Source organism: Nycticebus coucang, chromosome 23, assembly GCF_027406575.1.
Source record: "Nycticebus coucang isolate mNycCou1 chromosome 23, mNycCou1.pri, whole genome shotgun sequence".
Lineage (NCBI taxonomy): Eukaryota > Metazoa > Chordata > Mammalia > Primates > Lorisidae > Nycticebus > Nycticebus coucang.
In genome coordinates this window covers 6,385,632-6,408,498 of record NC_069802.1, presented here as the reverse complement: position 1 = coordinate 6,408,498, position 22,867 = coordinate 6,385,632, and the positions used below count along the sequence as shown (strand labels likewise).

Here is a 22,867-nt window from a genome sequence, read left to right as displayed (position 1 = left end):
GGTAGAAGATGTGAGACACAGGACAGGTTCTGACTGATTAAGGTCCTGGCATTGGTAAGACACAATAGGATTATGAAGGCGATTTAGAATTTATCTCAAACAGGAGACAAAAGAGGGGTACAAAAGCATTTGTAGATGAAGGGAAGAGGAATCACTCTTGTTGATGAGTCTCTCTTCTAGGCGATCTTTCATATGTGTTGGCTATTTTTAGAGGATTTCAGAAGAATAAAGATTTGGGATAGCTGCTTGAGCTCAATGGGAGAGTTCACCAAAGATGATTAAAAAGAATGTAGAGGCTGGGCACGGTGGCTCACGCCTGTAATCCCAGCACTTGGGAGGCCAAGACGGGTGGATTGCCTGAGCTCACAAGTTGGAGACCAACCTGAGCCAAGTGAAACCTTATCTCTAAAAATACGGGGCGTTGTGGCAGGCACCTGTAGTCCCAGCTACTTGGGAGTCTGAGGCAAGAGAATCACTTAAGCCCAGGAGTTTGAGAGTGCTGTGAGCTATGACGCCACAGCACTCTACCAAGGGCAACAAAGGGAGACTCTGTATCAAAATGCAGAATACAAATGCCTACATACAGTAACTAAGAAAATGCCATGAAGACTACATTGAACAGTTTGATGAGAATATTTCAGATTGTATATGAAACCCGCACATTGTACCCCTTGATTGCACTAATGTACACAGCTATGATTTAACAATACAAATAAATAAATTAAAAAAAAAAACAGGGCGGTGCCTGTGGCTCAGTGAGTAGGATGCCGGCCCCATATGCCGAGGGTGGCAGGTTCGAACCCAGCCCCGGCCAAACTGCAACCAAAAAATAGCCGGGCGTTGTGGCGGGCGCCTGTAGTCCCAGCTGCTCGGGAGGCTGAGGCAAGAGAATCGCGTAAGCCCAAGAGTTGGAGGTTGCTGTGAGCCGTGTGATGCCACGGCACTCTACCCGAGGGCGGTACAGTGAGACTCTGTCTCTACAAAAAAAAAAAAAAAAAAAACCAGAAAAGAAAAGAATGTAGAATTAGATTCGGGACCTGACTGAAGTTGGTTATCATGAATTTGTAGTGAAGCTGTCCCAGACTATGGTGACACATTGTCTTTCAGTATTTAATAAAAATGCAAAGACAGATTGTCCAATTGCTCACAGGACTCAAGGTGCCAAAAAGAGGAATGTTCCGTTATCCATCAGGGAGGCTCAGGCTGTCCTGCCTCTGTCCCTGAGACTGACAGGTTTCTTGGCTTGGGTCTGAATATGAAACTTGAAGCTCACGGACCCCACTAGCAGTTCTCCAACTGTCAATCACGGCTCTGCTGCAAGTAAGACAAACAGGTTAGAATGGCCCCATTGCCTACCTGGAGAGAAATATTAGCTCCACAAAGGAGGGATAAACTGGGAGAGCCCTCTGCCCTCAATGCATGTGTTTATGAATTTCAATACAGTGATGTTTTCCTCGGCAAGCTCGGTCATTTCCAATAAGATTCAGCCCTCAAGATTCATATGAATACTCGACATGCTACTGTGTAGACAAGAATATCTGTAAATTTTTCCCCCATCTTCTAAGCAGGAATTTCTTTTCCTTTTTCTCTTGATAAGGTTTGTTTTATGTAATACTGAATTACATGTACTAATTTTTCATGTAGAGTTCCAATACATTTTCTTAGCAATTCTAAAGTGGTTTTCTAGCTATATGCTCATGTCAAGATCCTATAACTAAAGCTATGGATCAACCAACTTGGTTTCTCTTGATTCTTGTTAATTCTTCAAACCTAAATGCCCTGAAGACTGGATTGTACAAGCACAAACCCATAGTTTCTTAATTAAATAAAGTATTCTCAAACCAAACTGCTCCCAGAGGCAAAATAAAACTTTAGTTTTATAGTGAAGCAAAGAGGTAATTGGTTTTAAAAATACATAACGAAAAGCATTAAGGATCTCTAATATGAATGAGTGTGAATGGTCTGCCTTTTTCTAAGAATGTCTTCTTAGGTAGTTACCAGTATAATGACAGTGCACTCAGGTACAAAGATTTCAGCCTGGGTTTTGAAACAAAGCAGGACTAACGATAAAAAATTGAAGTTCCAGAAATGACTGATGTTCAGTGAAATTGGGAATTGTCATGCCATAAGGGTTGTATAACAGTTGACTGCTGTGTTCACTACCATAGGAAACCCTTGACTTGTGTGGGGGACGAACAGTCCCCAGTTCTCAGAGAGAAAAAAGCTTGTTTTCCTCCAAACCACATTCTCATGAAAGCCTCATGTTTGCTTTGCACAGATACTCAACAAAATTGTAACTAAAGTCTTATTTCTTATTTAAACAGCATTTTTTATTGACCTGGCACTCACTAAAATGGTTTTAAAAATCAATTGTTGTGTTTTCATGCAGAGCATATAACAAATCGTTTCACAACTTATATAGTATCTGGTAAAGTCAATTTTTCTCTCTTAGTTTATCCAAAGCATTTCCTGTACAGTAGCTACAAACCCCTAATTTCTTAGACTTTCTTTTCACTTCTGTCACCAGCACCAACGACAGGAGGTTGGTTCCCATGGCAGTTAAGAGTCAGTCTCTAGGCCAGTGTTTTCCAACCTTTTATATCTCACAGCAGACTTGAACCTTTGGTTAAACTTGTATGGCACACTTAAATTTTGTTGATCCAAAAAAAGAGTAAAAAAAAAAAAAAAGAACATATTTACTGTGCTTTGAACTTCTTTCAAAAATAATGTAATTCATGATCTTTAAACATTTTCATGGCACACCTAAGAGCCTCTCATGGCACACAGGTGCGCTGCGGCACACCACTTGAAAATCCCACTGTTTTAATATAAAACTTCCTGGATTCAAATCCCTTCTCTAGCATTCCCTACCTGTATGACCCCAGCAAGTTCACCACCTGTCTTTCATTCTCAGTTTCTTTATCTGTAAAATAGAACCTAGATTTAAGCTGGCTATGAGTACAACATTGTAATAGCCTGGTACATAGCTAATAATTATTTAATTTTCTTGAAGACTCATTTCTCATTCACCCACCTCACCCCTCAAAATAATTTTTTTTTATTTGAAAGAAAATGTCACTTTGCATAGAAATTCACTTGCTAGGAGACAAACAGAGAAAGTGAGTTAACTTGTTTTAATTACTAATTAATTTGCAACACGTGATTTAAATTTGTGCCTGAGCCAAATTACAAATTAATAACTGGGATACACTTGTATCATTAGGAGAAAGGAGTCAAAATTCAAATCATGACGTCCAATAAAACCTTTTGTGTAATTCATAAGGGATATCTTGTTCTCTGACCGGCTGAATATACCAACAGGAACTCAGGAAGAGGTCCACTTGTTAACGCCCTTGCCTCAGCTCAGATGGTTTTTACCCTCAGCAAAAGGCCTTCCCTTCCTTCCCAGGCTAGTTAAACACCTCACCTCTTCCCTGAAGCTATGTCCATGACACCAGGGACCATCACTTGACTACCTTGAAACGCATGTGTCATCTTATTTGAACCACTCCTTGGGAGTTTATGATACATATACATTATTTTCGTGTTAATATTTCATACAAACATGTGATACTTCAAACACACTTCTATTTCTGCTTACTCCATTCAGTGACTGTTTATTTCCTTCAAGATAAAGTGCACATTTTCATACAAAGTTCTCTCTACCTCTCAGTGTTTACTTCCTGCCCCTCGTTGGCAAGTTCCCCTGTGCTCCAGCTACACCAGAATACGTCAAGTTCTTGGATGTAATATGCGTGTGCTGTATTCAGTTGTGCTAAAGAGACCAAAAAAAGGATAAAACTCACAAGAAATAACGAGCATAGATGGTAAGCCAGTAACTTGCAAGGTACAGGGGAAACTCTGATGTGGTTTGGATATCTTGGCCATTCCAAGTCTCAAGTTGAGATTTGATCCCCAATGTTGAAGGTGCGTCCTGGTGGGACATCAGGTCACTGAGGGCAGAGCCCTCCTTGGTGAGGCCATCCCCGCCAAATGAGCAAGTTCTGATTTTATTCGTTCATACCAGAGCTGGTTGTTCAGAGGATGCTGGTGCCACCTCCTCCCTCACTTTGCTCCGTCACCATGTGACAGGCCCCGGCTCCCCACTCGCCTTCCACCCCACTTGGAAGCTCCTGACGCCTCATCCCAAGCAGATGCTGGTGCCAGAACTTCTTGTATAGTCTGCAGAACTGTGAGCCAAATAACCCTCTTTTCTTTATCAATTACCCAGCCTCAGGCATTTCTTCATAGCAGCACAAATTGAAATCAGACAAACTCCTGGGATAATTCAGCACAGATAAGCAGCGGGCAATTAGCTTGTGAAACAAAGACAAAATTCATAAGATGTGCTCAATGTAGAAAATAAGCTAATAACACATAGGATGTGCCAAAGTAAATAGTAAAACAACGACTGGACCAACAAGGGAAAAAAGTGATGGGAAGATCAAAGTCTTGATTATCATTTGACAACTGTGATACCTCAAAGTCAGACACCTGTTAGCAACTGAAAGGACTGATTCTGGCTTCACATGAGCTCTACCCAATAAATACAGATAAAACCTGTGGCTCCTCAGAGGACTCACCGCCAAAACATAGCAGTGTTTAAAGCTAATTGTCCCTGCCTCTCTCCCTACACCTCACTGGCCCAGAGTGCCCTCTGTGAGAGCTGCCTTGCTTGGAACTTACCTAGTCCTTGTAATCACGCTATCCCTGGGGAGGTCTGAGGGGTGTGTGTGTGTGGAGGGGGTGCATGTGTATGAGAGAGAGAGAGAACACAAACCCCGTATACCCAGAATCCGGGCAGCGAGGTCTCATACCTGCTTGCACCCTCATCCTGACTGTAGCTTGCCCCACAGCTTCCCCTTTCCTTCTCACCACATCTTCAATTGATTTAATATATCTCATTATTCAAGGATTTCAATTTAGTCTGTGAGCTTTTCTGTTCCATGACCCTCTGGGAAGTTTTCTGGTTAGTGTACCCAGACACTACCATGACATGGAGATAATTTCTCCCACGACACCTGACCGTACCACGTCTTTTGCACATGTTGTATTCTTTCTGCCAAGAAGACGACCCCCCATGTCTTTCTGGTGAATAATTATTCTGTAAAATTTCTATCATGTTGGTTTTACTTTTAAAGCTCTTCTATCTCTGCTCTTTGTTTCACCACCTCATCTGGTGTTAGAGCAGCCCCTAAAATGGGTTTAGTGATCTCTGCCTTCCGGTGTTCACACCGTTGGGTAATTACCTTCCGTGTGACCCACTTCCAATGAACAGAAAATAGCAAAAATGAAACAGTATTACTTCTGAAATCAGTTTTAAAAAAGAGTGGCTTGTGTCCAGTTGGCCCTTACTAGCTGGTTTTATTCACTTGTGCTAATGGAAGCCCCTTGAGAGTTGCCATGTGGAAATAAATGACTTTGTGTGGAGGAGTGGGGAGGGAGCTCTTCAGCCCAAAGCCAGCCCAGCCCAGAGGTCCTCATGCCACATATGAGGAACTGAACCCACCGACAGCCACCCAGTGAGCCTGGGAGTGAGTCACCGCTCAGTGGAGCCTTCAGATACGACCACAGTATCTCTCAGCAACTCAAGGGCAACCTGGTGGAAGGCCTTGAGGTAGATGCATCAGACCACACCAAACCTTCAAACCTAGTCCACAATTCCTAGTCCAACAAATGCTTGTTGTTTTAGCTGCTAATATTGGAGGTAATTTATTATGGCACAACAGATAGCTAACACATTACACACGCTCTACAGCAGCACTAACTATAGAGCACTGATGCCATAGAGCCACACCACCCACGAGCTTATTGGCACCTGGAAGACAGGGCGTCTGCTTAGTAATGTGAGATGTTTAGTGATTTAAAAGCAATTTGTGGTAAGTAACTTAATCATAATAGCTAGCCTTTCTGAGTCCTGGCCATTCAAAGTGATTTTCTAAATGATTTGTAGATGTGAGTTTATGGAATTGTTAATACTATACAGCTGGGAAAAGAGGCGATTGACTCACAGAGAAGTCCAGTAACTTGAACGAGGTCGGCCGCTGATGGAGTGGCTGTGAAAAGTGCAGGTGCGCCCAGAGCGCTGCCCAGCCTCGCCCGACACCTGGTGAGCATCTCACGTTCTTCATACATTTACTAGCAGAGTGCCTTGTGTAAAGACGGTCATTGGACAGGAGTGAACAAATGAAGGAATCAACACCAGAACTTTTTTTTTTTTTTTGACGCTTTTTTTCTTTGGAGCCAAGGAACCAGAAAACACACACACATCAGCCACGGAGGAATTTTTGACTCTTCCCTGAGGACCCATTATTAGACGTGATGATGTGAAACAGAGACAGACACTGTTTCAATTCCCCACATGTCGGAGTGAAAACTAAAGAAATGCCACATTTTTGAGAGTGTTTATTTCTGCCAGTTTTCATTTCTGTTTTGAACTTCCTTTTTTTTTTTATTAAATCAATAGCTGTGTACATTAATGCAATCATGGGGTACAATGTGCTGGTTTTATATATAATTTGAAATACTTTCATCAAACTGGTTAACATAGCCTTCACCCCATTCTCTTAGTTATTGTGTTAAGACATTTATACTTTACAGTTAGTAGATTTAACATGTACCCTTCCTCCCCCTCCTCTCCCTTCCCCTCCCCCTCCTCTTTCCCCTTCATCTTGGGCCGTAGTTGGATTACAGCTTTCATATGGAAGTGTGGGTGCTTATATATTGGTTTCATAGCAGGGCTGAGTACATTGGATACTTTTTCTTCTGTTCTTGAGATACTTTGCTAAGAAGAATATGTTCCAGCTCCATCCATGTAAACATGAAAGAGGTAAAGTCTCCATCTTTTTTTAAGGCTGCATAATGTTCCATGGTGCAATCGTGGATCGATGGGCACTTGGGCTTCTTCCATGACTTAGCAATTATGAATTGGGCTGCAATAAACATTCTGGTGCAAAAAAATATCTTTGTTATACAGTGATTTTTAGTCTTCAGGATATATATCTAAATGAGCTCACTAAGGTGGAGGGAGTGCATGATCATATTTGAAATCAGATCCAGCTGACATGCAGCAAGCTCACTGCACTGTGGTCATAGTCGAGCTTGAAATAGGGAGTTTCAGAAATGTTTGACAACCTATGTCACCTCTACTCGACCTTCAACCTACATTCTTTGAAAATTACTTAAATTCTGCCTCATAAGATTCCTTTTACTCTTTGGTATTTAATCTGTGTTGTCTAGGCAAATCAGTCAGTCACTAAAATTGTATTTGCCTTATTTGTAGAATCTTGGTGTAACAGCAAGTTATAGGGGAATACAAGGTGAGCAATGGGAGCCCCAGTATGATATAGTTTATCTGCTTTACTGCCTCTGTATACAGACTGGGTTGTATAACTCAAAACAAGAGACAAACTACCTGAAAACCTGACCCCCATAAGGGTCTTAACCATTATTAGCCTTAGACTTTTATAGACCTTTAAAACCATGTTATACCATTACATTACACAGAAGGAGAACTGACAAGCAAAAAGCACTGAGAACCTTCTCAGAATGTCACTCGGGGTACTTCTAAGTTGCACCAGGAATAAGAAAATCTAACCAGTATTTCCCCTGAAGTTGAAACAAATTATGGAAGGCAAGGCCACTGACACGTTTCCAGGGACTGCCCAGAAAGCCTACCGTCCTAGTTCACTGTGTACTTCTATAACAGAATAACACAGATTGGCAATGTACGATGAGCATAAATTTATCGGCTCATGGTTCTGGGAGCTGGGAAGTCCAAGGCCGAGGGGTCAGCATCTGGTGAGGGCTTCTTGCTCCATCGTTGTGTGGAGAAAGCAGAACGGCAAGTAAAACCATGAAGACACCTGTCGGCAGAGATGTAAAGTCAACGTGAATGTTTTGATCTGCTTAACTGAACAGGACAACAGCAAAGTTAATTGATAAGGGACACTCTTCATTCCTGCCTGATATTCAATATCACATGCATCACTAGTGATTTTGGTTTCTTCAGAAAGAATGGTTTCAAATGCAGCTTATAAACAAATGTAATAAAAATACCTCACTCTGACAGCAATCAAAAACCTAAAATGGCAAAAGTATCACTTTATTTTTTTTGTTATCTATTTAATGAACAAAAACAGTATAGTATCCAAATGAGCAGCAGTGAAGGGAAATTGATATTTTCTTGCATTATAATTGTGCACAATTCTTTAAGAAAGCATTTTTGTCATGTATATCATAAGAAGCCATAAAAACTTTCATATCTTTGTATAAAATCATCCTACTTATTAGAGTCTAACTTAGTGAAATAATCTAAAATGAGAAAAAAATCATATATTTATGAAAATACTTTACCCTTATTTGCACTTAATTTAAACTGATAAAATATGAAACCACATAAATATCTGATACCGAGTATAGTATTTTCTATGGGAAAAATTGTAACCCTCATACCAAGGAGGGAAATGTTTCTAATATTATGATTCAAAGGGAAGAAAGAGAATCTAAGTATTATTAAAAACATGCAAAACAGCCCACAGACATGGGGGAGAAATGAAAAAAGTATACCACATTATTAATAGTTGTTTTGCAAGCAGTAGCATTTCCCATTAATTTCGGAATTTTTTTTTAATTTATTGCTTATTTAAAAAGAAAAAGAATAATATCCCAAAGCCTGTTTTTGTCTCCATAGGGAGGAAGGAATTTTGCACAATTTATACGACTTCTTTGTTTGGTTTTTTTTTTTTCTCTCAACATAAAGCCATTATCCTCAGTAACACAATATTTTAATGACCTATCACTCTTGAATCTTATTTTAGTCCTTCAGGAATATCATTTCAAAATGACTCTGATTACCTTTCAGTAAATGTGTCAGCTCTTTGTTCTGACAAAGATAATCTTACAGCAAAGCAATAGAACTGTCAAAACTATAAGCCAAAAAATTAACCACTGTGAAAGAAGGCCCATATCACTGTTTGCATCTTACTTATGTAGAGTTCTTGTTTAAAGCTCCCGTACTTAATGATTAGCCAGTCATGACATTCAACTCTAGGTTAACATTTCTTGTTTTTTGGCCTTTATATTTACTTCAATATCAAAGTCTCTTCTCAATGTTTAAGAGTTTCTCTTGCTTTAAGCTGAGAAAAGTTACTACCTTTGGCCTTTAGCCAAAATGCCAAGAAGTGCTTGCTATTGTCTTAATTACTCACAGTTTGTCCACTATTGAAATCCCTGTTACTCGAGATGATGAGAATAAAGATGCTTTAATTTAGAAGAGGTAGCCTTATTTTTTCCTGCTCCCTACCACAGGTTTTAGCTAGGAAATATGAATTATGATAAAACCTTAAAGCATGCTCTTATACGCCACAGATTTAGAAATGAAATGATACAATTTGCAAAAAATAGTCTGTCTTAAACTCAGTAAGACATCCATGGTAAAACATGACTAAGACTAATAACTGGATTTTTGACAAGGATCTGTTAATTAGTATTGCCGTTATTCCTTTTTTTTTTTTTAATCTCTTTTTTTTCCCCAACCCTTATCCCTCACTCTGATTTATGGACTGCTTTTCATATTTACAAAGTGGTTCATGAATCATCCTTGCCCAACAGAAATGAATAATAATGAGCCCATTTATGTAACATTTGGTATGTAGCTAATTATCTGAAAACGACTGCCTGGGATAGTACTGAGAGGAGTGTCATTAGGATTCAGCACTATGTCTTCAAAACAGAGGGACAAAGGAAAGCAGAAATCTAGAATGAAAAAAATTTTTAAATCAGTAGCAATGAGAATTTTATTTATTCAGTGTGGATTTTTTTTTTTTTTTTTTTTGTAGAGACAGAGTCTCACTTTACTGCCCTCGGTAGAGTGCCATGGCGTCATGTGGTTCACAGCAACCTCCAGCTCTTGGGCTTACGTGATTCTCTTGCCTCAGCCTCCCGATTCAGTGTGGATTTTTTAAAGCATCACCAAAGAGTACCTAATGATGTCCCTGTCATCCAATAGATGACTTTTTTAGTAAATTATGGGGCATAGTATATATTATATTTATGGAGTGTCAAAGACTAGGAAAATTTTTACCTATAGATTATCCAAAGCACCAGATGAAATTGTTATATATAGTATAATTTCAACTTTATTAAACAATGTATTTAGAAGCAAATAAATGAATAATAAAACTGTGGTGATAAGATTATGGGTAAAGGCTGGGTGTGGTGGCTCACACCTGTAATCCTAGCAATGTACCTCAGTAAGTGAAAATAGCCCCAGGAAAGGGGGGGAAATAGAGAAATAAGCTGAGCAAGGCAGAATAAAAACAGTTTAGCTATCTTAATTTTAAACTAGCAGTTAAACTACTTGTCTGAGCAGTTTCTATTTTTACTAGAAGCCTGGCCTCTGAGGGATACAGCTTGCAAACACCCTTGCTGGGACTATAAACACTCTGAAGAACAATGGCTGTTAATAGAACATTACATGCAAGGCCTGGGAAGGAGCATTAATCAGGCTGCCCCTGCCCAGTTAACAGACAAAGCAAATATCCATTATGGGAATTTGTATAATGGCCAAGGCAGAGATCAAAGGAACAGCGTGGGTCCTGAGATATGGGCAGGAGAGCTTGTACCATAACCACTGAGGAAAATACCTCCAGGTGGAGATAAGGGAAAATTCCTTTTTTCCACTGATTCTTCAGAGGAGCCTGACACCACTGTATCTGCTCCATAGAGAAACCAAGAAGGGTCTAACCTCTCCCAAGGGATGTGTGTGTGTGACCACAGACAGGAGGCTGCCCAAGGTTCCAGGTTTCTCAAGGCTGCCCAGACCCTTCAGGTTAATGATTATAGATAGAAGAAGGACTAACATGCTTACTCAGAGAAACTGCTGATGTTTTTACTCCCTTCCTCAGCTTACCCTGTTGGCTAAATGAGAAAATAGCCTTCAATAAAAACTGGGTGGAACCAACACTCAGGGCCACTGACAGTAGCCCCCAAAGCCAGCCACCACCTTTGAAAACTCTATTCTGTGTGTCCTGCCTCTTTAACTCTTGCCACTTTTAACTTTATTTTTCTTTAGTCAATCACCATCATTGCAACAGGTCTTCAAGGACCCTGTCCCCAGATAGGACCCTGCCGTGGCACTTCTACTCTAGAAGGCTGAGGCTGGTGGATCCCTTAAGCTCATGAGTTCAAGACCAGCCTGAGCAAGAGCAAAACCCTGTCTTTACTAAAAATAGAAAAACTAGCCAGGCATTGTGGTGGGCATCTGTAGTCCCAGCAATTCGGGAGGCTGAGGCAAGAGAATTGCTTGAGGCCAAGCGTTGGAGGTTGCTGTGAGCTGTGGTGAGGCTGTGGCACTCTACTCAGCGCACAGAGTGAGACTGTCTCAAAAGAAAAAAAGTCATGGGTAATTTTCTGTGTGTTCCACATGTTTTAGTATGGGAATATAGTGATCTTGTAATGTACTTGTATTAGTACTTTTATATGTATTTGTTTATTTCTTTAGAAGCACATTAGTCTGAAAATAATACTAGCTGCAGTGAATTGGGTGCCTCCTGTGTCTCAAGCATTGGATGTGCATGTAAGGATCCTTTTCTCTTTTCTTACATATCACCTACCTCCCTGTTCACAGCAGGAGATTAAGACATTTTTTGTCAAAGTTGCTCCTGAACGAATACGTGTAGGATTAAACTCTTCGTATTTTAGTCCTGAGTGATAGCTATCCTTTCTTGATAATGTAAACATTGCTGTGATGTAAGATATCTGGATTTCTAGAAAAATGGCAAAGAGAAAATGCCAAATAAGAAATAGGCACATTTTACCTATTTTATAAAACAAATAGATAATGGCTCTGTCTTCTATCTTCTGCAAACTTAGAGTATTAAAACAAACTCCCCCCCCCCAAAAAAAAAACTTCTGACAGCATGAACGTGCAGATGGACACGTTTAACCTTTGTAGTTGGTGCTCACAGTATTCACTAATTCCTGCTCGGTCCTCTGTCATTTTTATTCTCATGATTGATTAGATAAAGGATGTCCTGAATTACTGATAAATGAATGCCAAAAATACGATAAGGTCAACTTTTAATTGCTTAATTTGTTTTACTACTTCTGGAAGAAATTTTGTTGGACCAAATGTTCTCCACTTAGACTCATCTGGCCTGAATATGATAAGGAGAGACCTTAGCTCTTGAGTCTAGCATACCTGAATTTGAATCCCAGCATTACCACTTAGGGTAACTTGGAAAAATTTTGTAACCCCATGAAGTTTCAGTTATCTTGTCTCTTTCTTATTGGGATGAAAATGTCATCAGCATAACAAGACTATTATAAATAATAAATTAAATATTGCACACGTGGTGGTCCTAATAAGGGTGCCCCAAAGATGTTCATGTCCTAATTTTCTGGATGTACAAATCTGGTAACTCACATGGCATAAAGGATTTTTTGTGGATTCTGAGAAGAGATGATCCTGGATTATCCAGGTGGGCCCCATGTAATCACATGGGTCCTTATAAAAGGGAAGCAGGAGAGTTAGAGAGGAAGGAGATATGAGGAGAGAAGCCTGGGTTGAAATGATGTGATGTGCTTCAGAGATGGAGGAAGGGCCCTTGAGCTGAAGAATGAAAACAGCTCCTTTTCTAGAAGCAAGAAAAGCCAAAGAAATAGATTCTTCCTTAGAGCATCCAGGAGGAATACAGCCCCACCAACACTTTGATTTTAAGACTTCTGACTTCCAAAATCATAAGAGAATAAATCTGTGTTATATTAATCCACTAAAATTTATGATAATTTATTAAAGCAGCAGTAGAAGACTAATATGGTCCCTAAGGTGCTTAACACCAGGCCTGTAGGATCCTAACAAAGTGCTAGCTAATGTCCCTCTGCCCATTATATACAGGTAACAGCAGCTTAAACCCACAGTCCATTACCTCTGGGAGTCCAGCACCTTCTCTGAGATTGCTGAGGTTTCCCAAAGGGCTTATGTGATTGGCCATCTCTGGCTGTTTGAGGTTGCTGTGAGCTATAACACCACAGCACTCTACCCAGGGCGACAGCTTGAGACTCTGTCTCAAAAAAAAAAAATAAATAAATACCAAGGTATTTTCCTAATCAGAGTAGCAAACACACTACCCAATAAAATTTGGTGCAAACTATGAAGATAATGCACATTCTTTTTACCCTGTTCAGTGAAAATTCGGTAAGTATTAGATGAAAAAAAAATCTGTGTATTCATTACTCCTGACTTAGGCTGACCTGTCCATCTTCTCCCATCAGTTTCTTTGGGTGATCCAGCTGACATGGATTAAAGGTACATTCAAGAGGCCACCTGAGCCAGAGGCCATTCTTCAAACACACTAGTAAAGGATACTGATATCAGTCTTAGAAATGTTACTGACAGTCCCACCAATCTTAGCAGTAAAAATAGGGTTCGACAATTTTAGGAAATTTTCTCCTTTCTTCTTTCTCATATTTCTTTCATAGACTCTCTGTTAAGTTGTTCAATTATGTTCTACAGAGATTAGGTTTAAAACTCAAAAGCTCTTCCCTATAAAGCTGCAGGTTAGAGGAAAATCTCAAGTGTGTGGATGTAATTTGTTCATTTGTTTAAATTGGTGTTCTTATTTGCAAATGTGCCCTTGCCCTATGTGTGTGTGTGTGCAAACATGTTTCTATTTCTGTGTGTTTGTGTGTACCTGGATTTTAAGGTACTTATGGGCCAGAGATTTAGGAATTATGTTTTTTCAGCAATGAGAATTATACTACCCTCAGACATTAAATATACATGATATATGATTACAATGACTTTAAGGTCAACCACCATGCACCATGCAGTATCATTGATAAATGATACTACAGCAACATGATTTCTGTTCACTCCAAGGTATCATGAGACCACAGTTTTTAATAGCCCATTATAGTGTTCTGACCTAACCTTCAAAATGTCAATAAATTGGGTTATAATGTAAGCCATTCTAAATATCTTTGAAAGAAGATAGATGAATGTTTCACTGTCATGAATCTACCTTTGGGAAATCTGTGTGCAGGAGAACAGTCAGTTAATGCTTTTGCCTTTAGTTCATTCTACCCCACTGTACTTTCATTTGCTATCTACCAATAATAATGTTTCTACGCACTCAGAATGAAAATTTTGAGTGTGAAAAGTTAAAAACAGAACTCAGAAAGCAACTCAATCTTGAAGCCTTCAGTCCATCCAACTTTGTGATCTGTATGGCACCTTTGATTCCACAGAGGATGTATAAAATCCGCTGCTTCAGCCACAGTGTGAATTCATTTCCATTAATGTGTTAATTAATTGTTGAGGTTACTTACCACTGCTGAGCAATTCTATTATGCAAGGAGAATAAATGAAAACATAGGAGCCATCTTTCTCCCCCCAGAAGACAGAAGAGGTGAATAGCAATCCAGGGAATTCTTACTGAGCAATTTTTTCCCACAAAGAGCCCAGACACTCAGCTCACTTAATCATAAGCAATAAAAAATCTAGACATGCCAAACCTTTACATAAGCAAAGAGCCCAACATTCTGTTGCATGGATTTCTATAAGCGAAACATTAATTCATGAGTATCTGCTTGTGTGGAGGGCTTTGTCTGGGTCTCAACAATCTTTCCCTTCTCAGAGACCACTGTAGATCTCTGAGGACCACATTTGTATTTGCGAGGCTTTTCTCCAATCCTTACTAAATAATTCTGAGAGGGGTGATACCGCATTCAAATTGGGCCGATGAAATCCTCTTGAGAGTTTGAAATTTGGAAGGTAATGATCCCAAGACAGAAGTTGTTTCACCAATGTCAGTGCTTTCCAAAGAAAGCCAGCTGATTTCCACAGGTAAAATTCTTAAAGTTTTTGATTCCTTCCCTTGCTAAGCTGGTGATTACTCAACTCTCTTTGATATCATAATGAGATTTGGGAGCTGTAAAAGTAAACTGGCCCAGGCAGTTTTGGTGGAAAAAACAATAGATTATAATTAAGCCTTGATCTGATATACAGTTTCCCAAGGTGATATCAATTATATTTCTTATATCTATTAATTATTGTACAAATTGATCATGATGGATGGAAACGGTAAGTTTAGTTATGCCTTCCAAAAGTTGCCTTTATTTTTTTACTACTCACAACATGAGACGTTAGTTATTCATTTCACAGATAACACTCCAATGTTGTTGCCAAAAGCTTTGTAAAAACTTCAGAGTCTCACAACTTGTCCAGTACAAGACTTCAATGCATGAATGTATGTCCTCATATAACATGAAGTGATTAACAGATGACAATTGTCTGAAAATGAAGTTCATTAAATGAGACATGCTGACAAGTGGGGCTCAAATGGTATTCTCAAGTATCCCTCAGCCTGTTTCATTAATGGTTCCACAAATATTTGATTCTAATGGTATTTTAAAATGTTATAATTATTTTAAACTGTGATCAGAAGCATGTACATTGTAATGTGTCCTATGACACATTTTAAAGCATTCAAGAACACCATATTAATCTGTGCTGCAGGTTAGCCTATGCAGAGCATTGAGCACCAAGTAATGCACCGTTAAACACCTCTAGATGAACGCGCCCATGAAAATAATCAGAACTATCTGCAAAGGAGTCATTGATTAGTGAGATTGTTTCTTGATACAAGGAATGCTATTGTTTTTGTTGTTGTCGTTTTCCCAATCTAGGGAAGTTCATGCTTGGTTATAGATTTTTAGAAGCAAGGCCAGGTACATCCTACCACTGTGAGAGGCCGTGGCAGGAGGATCCCTTGAGCTTGGGAGTTCAAGACCAGCCGGAGCAAGAGTGAGACCCCCATCTCTACAGGCAGGTGTCTGTAGTCCCAGCTACTCAGAAGACTGGGAAAGAAGGATCACTTAAACCCAAGAGTTTGAGGTTGCTATGAGCTAGGCTGATGCCTTGGGACTCTAGCCTGGGCAACAGAAACAGACACTCTGTCTCAAAAAAAAAAAAAGAAAAAGAAAAGAAAGAAAGAAAAAAGATTTTAGAAGCAAATACTTCACTATTTATAAGTATTCTTCCATTTCTATATAAATAAAATACAGCACAAAAATAAATTGCTGCTGAGGGAGATTTAAGACCATAATTTCTCATCACAAGCCCATTAAAATGTAAAAATTTGAAAAAATAAGGTGACTTGGTATTAACAAAGTATGGCTTTCATTTATTTCATTTGTACTTTATATCTTGAATTTCCTTATAAAATTCAGTTTACTAAAGTTTTCTTCAGAGGAAAAAAATGTTTGAAAAGCACCATATATAACCGGATGAGTTTGTATTGTTTTGTTTTGAGACAGGATCTCTGTCACCCAAGCTAGAATGCAGTAGCACTATCAGACCTCACTGCTGCCTCAAACTCTTGGCCTCAAATGATCCTCCTGCCTCAGCATCCCAGTAGCTAAGACTACAGGTGTGCACCACCACGTCTAGCTAAGACTGTTCCGTTTTTAAGACGCAGTCTGGCTATGTTGCCCAGCGAGACACCTGGTCTCTAGCTAGCCTCTTTCTTTGGCCTTTCAGACTGCTGGGATCACAGGCATAAGGCACTGTGCTTGGTCTGTTCCAGAGTTACTTAACCTTAGAGCTCCTGATGTTTGGAACAGATGATTCCTTGCTGCCGGCGGCCATGCTTTCCCTTGTAGAATGTTGAGCAGCATCTCTGACCCACTAGATCCTATGGTCAACCTGTTAGCCCCAGTGTGATAATAAAATATGTCCACAGATATTACCAAATGTCTCATGTCAGGGGAAATCATCCCTAATTGGGAAATATTAGCTAGTCATAGGATCTTAGGGCTGGGCACACTTTAATGTTCCCAGAGAACGTTCACATCTTCACAATTTTTTAATTCATAAGCAGCTGTTAAACAAAAAATATAGGACAATAGTAAACTGAATTTTTAATATTTATTGTGTTGTTTTATTTAGGGTGTTTGGAACACTATGAAGACTACAACAATAATGTTGCAGATCTGTATTTTTAGACAACCAGAGATATTCATGATATAGTGTTAGGTGAATAAATTAATTCATGTCATCATGGGAACAGAAAATGTAGTGTTAAAATACTTTGAAATTTTTATTTATTTATTTATTTAGACAGAGTCTCACTATGTCACCCTCGATAGAGTGCCATGGCGTCACAGCTCACAGCCACCTCAAACTCTTGGGCTTAAGCGATTCTCTTTTATCAGCCTCCCAAGTAGCTGGGACTACAGGTGCCTGCCACAATGCCCAGCTATTTTTTGTTGCAGTTGTCATTGTTGTTTAACAGGCCCAGGCTGGGTTCGAACCCTCCAGCCTCGGTGTATGTGGCTGGCACCATAACCACTGTGCTATGGGCACAGTGAAATATTTTTAATTAAATGTTAAAATTCCTTTTGCTCTTGCCTAATGCTTAAATGTGTTCAGTTAAATTATCCAGTGCCCTGTCTAAGAAAGGCTTCAAAGGGTTTGTCAAAATATTCACATATATGAACCTTCTAAAGGACAGACCAGGAAAAATTGGAAAGGACTAGTGTTTTTAAGAAAAGGGGGCCTATATTCCTGTTAGTTTAGCACAAATAACTCACTTTGCAAGCTTCAAAAATGCTCTAATGTATATTCAGAGAACCTTCATATCCATACATACAGTATGCAGATGTAGGCATGCAGGTATCTCTAAGTATATATATATATATATATATATATATATATATACTTACACAGTGGTATAAGTACACATATACAGTATAGTGTCGTATAGTATATACTCTGCATGTACATATGCACACATCACAGAGTATAGACTGTACTGCATTTCAAAATAAAAAATAAAATAGAAAACAACACAAATGCCCTCCAAAGAATGATTAGGGAAATACATCACAGCATTTATGGACATTTTGTAGTAATTTTTAAAGATGGCTTATTATTTACTGATACAAAACCAAATCCAAGACACATTATGAAAGAAAATAAGCTAGGTACAGAACAGAGTGTGTCAGAGGCTACTATCTAAGAGATTTCCCCCTGAGAAGACATAGCTGTGCTTCTATTTGCAGAGTACTTCTAGAAAATTTCAAATGTTACAACTCCTGGAGATTAAGGTAGAAAAGAAACATTATTTAATTTGAATTGTTAAAACTCTTTAACTTATGGTTGCACTTTGTGGGGTAGGACCATTTAATTTGATAAGTATTTTGCCAATTCCAAAGTAATATCAACAGTTTTTAAAAATGGATCAGCCATAAGAATTCCAGTTACTCTCAGATTCCACAGCACAAAAACCCTTCCAGGTAAGGGAAAACAGAGGATAATAAAGTTCCAGTAGGATAGCTCAAGTTAGGATCCTAGAGATTACATAAACGCAAAAGCTCAGTTGAAGTTGGTAAATATGGTATAAACTCTGGCTTTAGGACAATGCTGCTTCCATGGTAATATGCCACCTGCTGCTTCTTCCATGGTAATGTAATATGCCACCTACTGAGTATAAGAGGACAAGGATTTCAGAGGTGAATCTGACAAATCTCTAATAATGGGAAATGGGAGGCTCCAAAAGTCACAGAAAGTTGGGGGTTTTGTTCTTGTTGATAACATATATTTGATTGCAGCAGAAGGAGATGGGGGGATAGGTTTTGCTGCATAATATAGATTCTTCAACTCATAAATTCTATAGATATTAGCAAAGACATAGCTAGAATGGTAATGAACATGGACATTGTCATGAAATAATATCTAATAATGATCCCCATTTGGGGAGTACTAACTAAGTATGGGCACTGGCTTAAAAGCTTTGCACACACTATGTTTTTCAATTCTCGTGGCAATTCTATGTAGTAGGTGCTTTGACTGATGGATTGATGAGGGGACTGAGCCTCGTGGATATAATTTAACTAGCTCAAATCTATCACTTGTAAGCAACAAAAGTAAGACTCTAACCATATCTGCTTACCTTTAAAATTTTTAATCATAACTTTTTAACAGCTTTCATGTGATACCTTTGAAATATGTCTATTTTCAATGAATTAATTACATTAATTATGTATATAATGTAATATTATATAAAATACTAGCAAACTTAATTCAGTAGCACATGAAAAGGATCTATACAATGGCCTAAAGAAATTTACTTCTGGAATGCAAGGATGGTTCAGGATATGCAGAATGTGATACACCACATTAATAGAATGAAGAATAATAACCATGTGATCATCTCAATAGGTGCAGAAGAAGCATTTGACAAATTTCAACAACTTTTTATGATAAAAACTCCCAACAAAATAGGTATAAAAGGAATTTACCCCAACACAAAATAAGTATAAAAAGAACTTACCTCAACACAATCAAGACTATATCCATAAAATCCAGAGCTAACATCATAATCTTGGGATTAAATGGGATCCCAAGGTCTTGGGATCAAAGGTCTTGGGATCAAAGCAGGAGGCCTCATACTTCCTGACTTGAAATTATAATGCAAATCTATAGTGATGAAACCAGTATGGTAATGGCATAAAGCAGACATCTACACCAGAACAGAATAAAGAAACTAGAAATAAACACATACGTTTACAGTCAACTGAACTTCAACAAAAGTGTCAAAAACATATGGGTAAAATGATAAATGATTGTCTCTTTAACAAATTATGTTTGAAAAACTGGATATCTGCATGCAAAAAATAAATAAATAAATTGGATCCCTATCTCACACCATACATAAAATTTAACTCAAAATGGTTTAAAGATTATAACACAAAAATTGAAACTGTAAAACTACTATTGGGAAACATAGGTAAAAACCTTTTTGACACTTGTCTTAGCGCTAGTTTTTTGGAAATGATACCAGAAGCCCAGATGCCAAAAGCAAAAATAGACAACTGAAATTAAATCGAACTAAAAAGCTTGGAAAAGGCAACCTGATGGAATGAGATAAAATATTTGCAAACCATATACATACTGATGAGTTAATGTGAAAAATATGTAAAGAACTCATATAATTCAAAACTAAATATACAAATAACACAATTAAAAATTAGAGAGGACCTAAATAGACATATCTCAACAGCAACAACAACAACAACAGCAACAACAAAAAATTCAGATGATCAACAGGCATATGAAAGGATGCTCAACATCTCTAATCAGCAAAGAAATGCAATTCTAAATGACAAAGAAATATCACCTCACATCTATCAGGAAAGCTATGATTAAAAAGAAAAGACAAAAGTTTTAGCAAGGGTGTGGAGAAAAGAGTACCCTTGTACACTGTGGATAGAAATATAAGTTAGAACAGATTTAATCTTCTTGCTCCATATTGCTTCAGCTATTCAGAGACTCTTGTGTTTCCATATGAATTTTAAGATTGTTTTCTACCATTTCTATAAAAAAAAATTGAGATTTCAATAGGGATTGGGTTAATCATATAGATTGCTTTGGGTACTAAGAACATTTTAACAATGTTAATTATTCTAATCTATGATCATGGGATGTCTTTCTATTTATTTGTCTTTTTAAATTTCTTTTATCAATGCTTTATAATGTTCATTGTACAGGTCTACTCTTTGATTAAGTGATTTCATAAGTAATTTGTGTTGTTGTTGTTGTTGTTAATGTAAGTAGGATTGTTTTCTTAATTTATCTTTGGAAGAGTTTGTTGTTAGTTTACACAAACACCACAGATGTCTGTGTATTGATTTTGTATCTTGCAATTTTATTACATTTATTTATTAGTTCTAACAGGATTTTTTGGTGTCTACAGTGTTTTCTCTGTACATGATCATGCCACTTGAAAACAGATAAATTTCCTTCTTCCCTTTTTAATTGGATGCCTTTTATTTATTTTTAGAATGTTCTGGCTGAGACTTCATATCATGTTGAATAGCAGAAATGAGATTAAAAATGTTTGCCTTCTTTCAGATCATAGAGGAAAAGCCTTCAGTTTTTCTGCATTTACTGAGATGATCATATAGTTTTATTTTATGGTGTATCACATTGATTGATTTCTGTATGTTGTTGATTATTGTGTATCCATAATTGCATCCCAGGAATAAATCTCACTTGGTCATGGTATGTGATCTGTTTATATTAATGCTACTGAATTCAGTTGTCTCATATTTTACTGAGAATTTTTCCATCTATTTCCATCAAGTATATTGGTCTGTAGCTTTCATTTCATTTATTTTACTGTCTTTGTCTAGCTTTGAAATCAGAGTGATGCTGGCCTCATAATATGAGTTGGGGAGTTTTTTTTTTTTTTCTATCTTATATTTTTGGTAGAATTTAAGAGGGTTAGGATGGTTCTTCTTTGTATTTTTGGTACAATTCACCTATGAAGCCATCTGGCCCTGGGCTTTTCTTTGCTGGGAAATTTTTGACTATTGAATCAATGTCCTTATTTGTTATAGGTGCGTTCAGCTTTCTATTTGTTCTTGATACAGTCTTGGTTGGGTGGTACATTTATAGAAATTTATCAATTTCCATTTATTTATCTAAGTTATCCAATTTATTGGCATTCACACTAGGTCTTTATAGTGTCACAAAATTTTGAGGCCTTGTTCCCACCAACTGGTAAACATGATTTTGGGCTGGGAAACAGAAATGAAATGTCTTCACTTACAATGTTGACTTTTTTCTCTCTCACTCTGGCAGGATCACAACCACAGCTGCATGTATGATGGATCTTCGAAGATATCCTCTGGATGAGCAAAACTGCACCCTGGAGATAGAAAGCTGTGAGTTACTTGGACAGGGGAAGGAGAAAGAGGGATGCTTGCTTGACCCAATTAACTTTAACCTTTTGCTGAGTTAATTGGCACCCTCCTGCCAAAAATACCCTATATTTTTAACTGTTTGTCCTATTGATTTTTCAAGGTGTTCATAGTCTCGTGACATTTTTCTGTACACTGGTGACTCAAGGGTCATTTCAATGAAGTTATCTTTTTGAACAATTAAGGAAAGTCCAGTTATCTTAGCTCAACAATTTACAAACTTATGCTTTCTCCTTCTCAGAGTGGAGTCTCACCCAAAGCTATCCAACATCCAAGCTGCAATAATAAGAGAGGAAAACATTTTAATATGAAAAGATTTTGTGAGATTGTTTTTGGTTCTATAATCAACTTAAAGGATTGTAAATTATTGTCTTTTAGAAAAACCCTGCGGTAGAGTCTTGTGTGAATGATGTGGCTTTCCTCATGAGAAGAAAAGATGATCAATGGCGCTCATGGGGCTTGAGCTTTGGGCCAAAGACTTAATGTTCTGCAGGTCTAGTGACTGATCTTTGTTTTCCCTCTTGTGCTGTTTTTTTCATTTATTGCTTTATTAACAATTCATATACTTCAGTTACTGAGATTTAATCTGATTGACTATCTTCATATCATTGTCAGCCATCAACCTTCAGGGGTTTGAGTCCATTAATTACAAATACCAAAACTAGACCATTTGGTAGTTTCAGAGGAACTGAAAAGTGCATTAGCTAATTCAGACCATTACTAAAGTACCACTTAATGTGAGAAATCAGCAAACGTTTATTTAGGTCATCTAAAATACTGTCTAGATCTAAACATTAAGGAGGTAAAGGGAAATTAGAAAATTTCAGGTCATCCTGTCATATTATTGAAAGATAAATGTGTTTCCCTCTGTAGTATCTGATTACTTAACAATTACATTAATTTGCTAGCTCCACTGTATGTAAACGTAGAAATAAAGAAGTTTATGTATATATAGCTATAGATTTAGACACAGACGTTGGTCTACTATTCCTAGAACCTATAATGAACAAGAAAATGTATAAACTAACATTTAGTTGATATTTTAATTTTAAAGCTTATTATACTCATCTAAAGGTTTTAAAACGCATTAATACCAGCG

General features: G+C 37.9%; 1 protein-coding gene across 1 annotated transcript in view; it reads left to right on the top strand.

The window, feature by feature from the left end:
• The window catches only part of GABRB1 (gamma-aminobutyric acid type A receptor subunit beta1), a 499,704-nt gene that overhangs the window by 363,081 nt on the left and 113,756 nt on the right, over positions 1-22,867 (top strand). The window contains exon 5 of the mRNA XM_053578133.1: positions 21,650-21,732. Within this exon, the coding sequence (XP_053434108.1) occupies positions 21,650-21,732 (83 nt within the window). The remainder of the gene's footprint in view (positions 1-21,649; positions 21,733-22,867) is intronic.